We start from the raw sequence: 6232 nt of genomic DNA on the forward strand, positions 1-6232 counted from the left end.
ATATATTCAATGAAAATATTAGTATTCAGAGAAATCAGTTACAATGAAGCGAGTGTATTTTCCTAAATATTTAAGTTATGTGTTATTTCGTTGCAATATGCGTTACTTTTTAATGGAGCATAATAGTTTTATCTAAAAATGTCATTAAATGTTTCAAGCGTATATAAATTCGTCATAAAAATGAAAGTATGTAGTGAGGATAAAATTTTTGAATGCAAGCTGTTTCTCGTCTTAAAATATTAACATGATAATAATAACAATATACACGTTTTTTAATCTATTACATTTCATCATCGCTTTTATTGTTATCATTTGAAATGACAAGAGTTCAATACTGATGAGGTAAATAACTGGCATCAAATGAACGCTTCGGATGCCCGGCTTCGTCTCACATGAATGTATGCGTGAATGTATGTAGCTACGAGTGCATCCAGAAGGCCTAAGATGTGGCCTCCTGGACCAGTTTGGCCCCTTAAGGCAGGTTTAAAAAACACAGACCATTTCCCTTAACCAAAATATTTTACCTGAGAAGTTAGGCCGAAAGGGATTGTTTTTTTTCAAAATTTTGGTATAAAAGGGGGAATGACGTTCTAAGGCCTCCAGTTGTCCCATAGGCTTTCTCTTCGAAAGCTTCTTTCTTCGCTCCAAATTCAGCCTTTCTCTCCGAAAACAAGTAAGTTAGGATTCCAGAAAATTAATTGCCTTATATTCTATAATATAACTTAAACTATACTTATTTCTCCCTCGTCAAAAAAATTTACTCCGAAAAACACGTTGAATTATACTTTTACATTCGCTTTGCGCCATTAAAATTTGTGCTAAATAAAATATTATCAAAACAGAATAATTAGGGGCAAAATTTTGTTCAAACTTTACACGCAGCTTGCTTCAGCTTAACAAATTTTAGTTTGAAATAATGAATTATTCGGCGTCTAATATATTGGCTGGAGCTATTCCTGAAATCCAACAGTTTCTCGTTTGAGAATGTCTTTCAGACTTGGCGTCGATGCGATGGTCTTGAATTTCTCAAATGCAAAACCCAAAAAGAATTATGGACTTTAGAATTTTTTCAAAATTATTACTATAAATCATAAACGCAACAAAATGATAAATGAGGGTTTTTCGGAATAAAATTAAGTTTCACCCACTCACATTAACCTGAAACTAATAAATATTTTACTTAAAACAAATCGACATTTGTAGACTTTATTTTAATAAATAGAAGTTATAATGTAAAATAGGCAATCGGACGTATTATACGTTAGCATCAATTGTGTTATCAATATAACTTGTGCGTGTCTGTCGACTTAACTGGTAACTACAACCTGTTAGCAGAACAAAGCTCAGAACACGTATAAAACATGATGTTCCGGTAACGGGGTCGATTTTAATTTCATTTCATTTAAATTAATTAAAGTACATTTTTATTTTTTTAACATGTAAATACGTGATCATGAATCAGTACAACAGAGTTGAATCTGTGGAGCGGTATTGAAGCGGTTGTTTACATTTGAATTATTATTCGACTTCATGTAAATCAGTACACTTGAATCCATAAATAGTATTGCCTAGTTGAATAAGTCCTGAAATATGATAGTCGAGTGGCGGCTGTTGACATTTGAATTAAAACAATGACAAATGAATGATAACAATGGAATCAATAGAAAGTCTTGCTAAATTAGTCCTGAAAATGATAGTCAAGTAGCGGTAACACGGCGGCGGGCAGCCATTGCAGCGAGGTGCAGCCGTGGTTGGTCCGCCGCCCTCCGGTTCGATCAATCACGTTTTGCATCTCGTTGCAGGATGAAGCTGCTGCTGTTGTTGTCGCTGCTGGCTGTCGTTCTTCAGTTAGCAATTGCAACACCAACGGGATACACCAGGCTACAATCCTCATACTTGCCGGCGGCTATCACTGACAACGATACCCCATCACACACTCCAGCCATCAGTGAAAACGATACCCCATTTGTGCCGGCAGAAATTTTGTTCAATCCATGCACATCAACTCTTGTGGTCAATCGCTACAAGACAGAAACAGTTAACAAATATGAAACAATTGTCTCAACTCAGTATGGAACCACTCGTAATTTTGTAAAAAATTTGCAAACTAAGCATGCTATTCGGACCACTGAGGTTATTGCTCACGCGTCGGTGACTCAAGACATTACCGTGACCGTTCAAGACTTGTTAACTGAGACTAAAGTAACCACTGTTCAAGTCCAGCCTCCTGCAGTTTACAGAACCACTAATAAATTAGTGACATTCACGCTCACCAACACTAATGTCGTAACCGATAGAACTACATCCAATGTGTTTGACATTAACACCGGCGTTCATCATGAAGTAGCCACAGCCTATATCACTAGCACTAAGGTACAGAGAGTCACTCAACATGTGTCAGTAACGCCAGAAGTAGTTTTCGATACTAGAGTTATTACTCAAACTATTGTGATGACTGAAGAAGTTAAAGCTCAGCCAATAATAGTTCCTGTTGTAGAATATTCCACTGTCTCTGTGCCCAGCGTTAATCTCGTTACTCAGGCTCCTGTTTTCATAACAAACACTGAAATTCTACCTCAAATCACCAGCGTGGCTACCAAACAAGTCAGTCTTTTGTTTTCAACCACCTATATCGCCAATCAGGTAACCTCGGCTACGCAGGTTACTACGACAGTTCACAGAACAAAGATTAACACAAAGACGCTGTATGAAACAGAAACTATTGTCCACAAGGAGATCCAGATAGACACTAGTACCGTCTTGGTGCCGTTCACGACGGAGATTTGGTCCACTACCACTGAAGTTGTAGGTGCACCAAAGATAGTAAACTCCGACATACACAACACCGTTTGGATCAGTACACGAGTATCGCACGATGTAGTACTTACTACCACATCCGTGTCGTTCCACCGAGCCTTTGCTACACGTGTACTAAGGGCTCCTGCGGTCACTGTATTCCAAACACAAACAATTAGACAGAACTGCGCGGTCACATCACGTCCTCAAGGATACAATTACAATCCACCAGCGAAGCCTTGGTCCTTCTATTAAAGGTAACTGCGTTTCCTATAATATAAAGATTCTCAGATAAAATTTGAACATTTCAATTATCCACTTGCATCGTGGAAACATTTTTAGTGTTTGCTTCAATTCTTCTTGTCTTTAATTTTTGTTGTTCTAAATATTACTTGGGAATTTTTTATTTAATTCGAATAAGGGACTAATGGAATGGCTCGTTGAATAATTGTAAAAATAAAGTGAGTATTAAATTTATTGGTTCAGCTCGTGGTTATTATGTTAATTAATGAAACCTCTATTTAATTTTTAGTGTGTAGTGATTTTTTGTCGGAAACTACTCAGCGACAATATTTTTATTCTGGTTTATACAACCTTTTCATTCGATTTATTCTGCGCAAATTAATTGTAAGTATCACTTTTCTTTTCAGAATGAGATCATCGCTAAGTATTGCTGGGGCACTGCTGCTCTTGGCTGTCGTGCAGCTGTCGTCATCTGCCAAGCTACCTATCGGTCCAACGCAAGGATTTTCATTTGGGTCATCTGGTCCATCGCAGAGCTCTGTGCGGGGCCTGTATGGCCCTCCACAACAAGTAAACTCTCCTCCTCTTCAACCTCAACAGCCTGAAGTCAACACTCAGTTTCCTGTGGGATTCCCACCATCTTCGGGGTTGTTCCCTGTTGGACCTGGAAACGCTCCTCAATCTCCGGGCGGATTACATGATTCGTTTCCTGAAATTCCCGATGCCGCCCCTCCTTCGTCCAATTTATTACCTCAAGCTCCTACTTTTCCTGGTAACGATTTACAGTCATCTCGTTGCGTTATTGAAACTGTCATCAATACAAACACCATTACTGCCACAAATGTCATGCCCACCACATCGTACGTCTTAGCTACGACTTCAATCAACGAATATGTTACACGTACTGAAACCGTTTACGACACAGTGACAAACACACGAGTGATTGAAGACAAATTTTCACGCACCCACAGTCGGACCATTTACTCTACTACCACAGCTATGAATGTCGTCACTCAGACGCTTCCGGCCCAAACACAGACCATAGAACTCACCTCTACCACTACAGTTGTAAGCAACGTCGTGCAACACACTACCTTGGTGGACACTGTGGTGGTAAAGAGAACCAAATACCACACAAAAACGTTGAGCACCAGTTCAGTTGTAACCGAATTCTTTGACCAGACAGAAACCATTTACTCCGACCTCCCTGCGTCAACAATCGTTTACACGGATTTAAGATCTGTTTACCAAACCACTACCTTGGTGAGGCCAGCGCAAACAATTTATGATACAAGGACCTCAACCATTGACCAGACCGTACCCGTCTTTAGTACCGTCGCAGGTGCAACCTCGTATGTTGTTTCCACATCATATACTCCTTCTATTATCTACTATCCTTCCATTGCATTTGAGACCAACGTCATAACATCAAATGTTCCCCACACGTTTTACCGAACTCATACTCTCACAGAAACAAATACGATCTACCAAGTTAGAGATGTCACATATCCTGCAGTCGTCGATTCAACAAGCACTTGGTCGACATCCGTCATTGTCACACAGGGCTTCGCAGTAGCTAAGACCAGGGTCTCAACTCTGAGACTTACTTCCACTTCCATCTCCACCAGTCTGCGCTACTTCGACGTGACTGCAACCGTAACAATTACTGACCCCGGAGTTACAAGAACGGCACGCGTTGTGGTTCCCTCCACTTATACGGAGACTCTCGTCCAATCTCTGCCCGCGCCCACTGTTTATTCTACCACTACAGTTGTTCAGCCGTGTGGATGGTAATTACATTCACGACCGTTTTGACAGTGAGCCTGCAGGAATGCTATGCGCATCCAATGAAAGCCCATATGTTTATAAAAAAAATTTTTGACTTGTGTGTTTACGATTGTTTGATCAATTTGTTTGAACATTCTTCATTAAATTAATGATATTGATGAACCCAATTAATGAGGGTGAAATTTGTATTTCTAAATATTTCTATGATCAAATAGGTGCATCTTTTGTATCTTTTAGGATAGATTTAGTGAGGGGGTTATTTTTTGGTGTCGGGGGACATTTTTTCTATGTATGCAGTTTATCAGTGATTAGTTTGAAAGAGACGACATTCCAGGAATTTAGCTGAATGTTAACATATGAGAATAATTCAATAACATGAATACTCTCGTTCCTGCGAATTTGGAAGTATTCTATAAAACATTTGTTGAACGAACATTGCTGTTTTGATTTTTTATAAAACTGTTACAGAGAAACAAAGACAATTTTTTGTTCTCCTTAACTTGCCATTTACTTCTATGGCTGCTAATATGAGTTAGCGGTTACAGTGCAGTAGTAAGAAAATAGCCGAAGGAATTTTTTGAGAATCTTCTTATTTAATGTAATTATTCTTCGTTAGTTGTATTTTATGACGCAATGTCGTTTCCTTAAAAATCAACTTGAGACTCGTTCTCTTTAAGTTTATCATAATAAAGCGATACCTGCATTGTGCGGATATAAAATAGATAACACATTACTCTCATTCAAATGTTGTAAGAATTTAACGTAAAATAGGCGAAAATTCCAAAGAAATATTTTCGATCTTAGTATTTTGTTTTGCTGTTCAATTCGAATGAATTTATTAACTGAGATTCTTGCTGTTGTTCTGTGTTGAAAATAAAGCTCGATGTCTATACACTTTGATTCATCTTTCCTTATACAAATCTCAAAATAATTTCCACAATAATAATTACTCTGATATAGTTAAAAGAATTTATATGATATCCAGGATATTGTAGAGAATGAATTTTTCATTCCTGTTATGGTAAATCGGATTCATTTGAGAGTATAAAATGCAATAAAATTATGAATTAAGCACGGTTAAAGTTCAGTGGTTAAAATTCAGAGTAGTTAAAGTTCAGAGTGGTTAAAGTTCAGAGTACCAAGATTGGCGCAGAGAGGCGCGGGTTCGATCCCAGCTCTGTGCGCCAGTTTCTGGTCAGAATCGGCGAGGAGGCCGGGCGGTTAAGCACAGCAGAATTGGAGCAGTGAGTTGCGAGTTCGAGACCGCAAAATGCCGTGAATGTTCTGCGATGTTAAGAATCGGCGACCGGCCTACGGCTTACTAAACGCAGAAACCGCTATTATTATATATATTATATGATTATGTGTAGTGTATATAGTGACATGCTGGCCATGGTGAAATGAC

General features: G+C 38.6%; 1 protein-coding gene across 2 annotated transcripts; it reads left to right on the top strand.

The window, feature by feature from the left end:
• The first annotated feature begins 590 nt into the window (after nt 1-590).
• On the top strand, nt 591-5719 carry LOC108679339 (host cell factor 1-like). Of its 2 annotated transcripts, XM_047882712.1 has the most exons (3): nt 592-673; nt 1803-3053; nt 3447-5719. In XM_047882712.1, exon 3 carries the CDS (start codon nt 3448-3450, stop codon nt 4831-4833), a length of 1386 nt encoding a protein of 461 aa, XP_047738668.1. In that variant the 5' UTR covers nt 592-673; nt 1803-3053; nt 3447; the 3' UTR covers nt 4834-5719. The 2 variants fall into 2 exon arrangements, with proteins under 2 accessions (XP_018023431.1, XP_047738668.1); XM_018167942.2 differs by lacking the exon at nt 1803-3053 and having other exon boundaries at nt 591-673.
• Nucleotides 5720-6232: the final 513 nt, after the last annotated feature.

This window comes from Hyalella azteca, unplaced genomic scaffold (genome assembly GCF_000764305.2).
Source record: "Hyalella azteca isolate HAZT.00-mixed unplaced genomic scaffold, Hazt_2.0.2 contig11111, whole genome shotgun sequence".
Classification (NCBI taxonomy): domain Eukaryota; kingdom Metazoa; phylum Arthropoda; class Malacostraca; order Amphipoda; family Hyalellidae; genus Hyalella; species Hyalella azteca.

Coding starts and splice junctions, on each gene's coding strand:
- LOC108679339 (XM_018167942.2), top strand. CDS start 3,448: ATGAGATCATCGCTAAGTATTGCTGGGGCACTGCTGCTCTTGGCTGTC.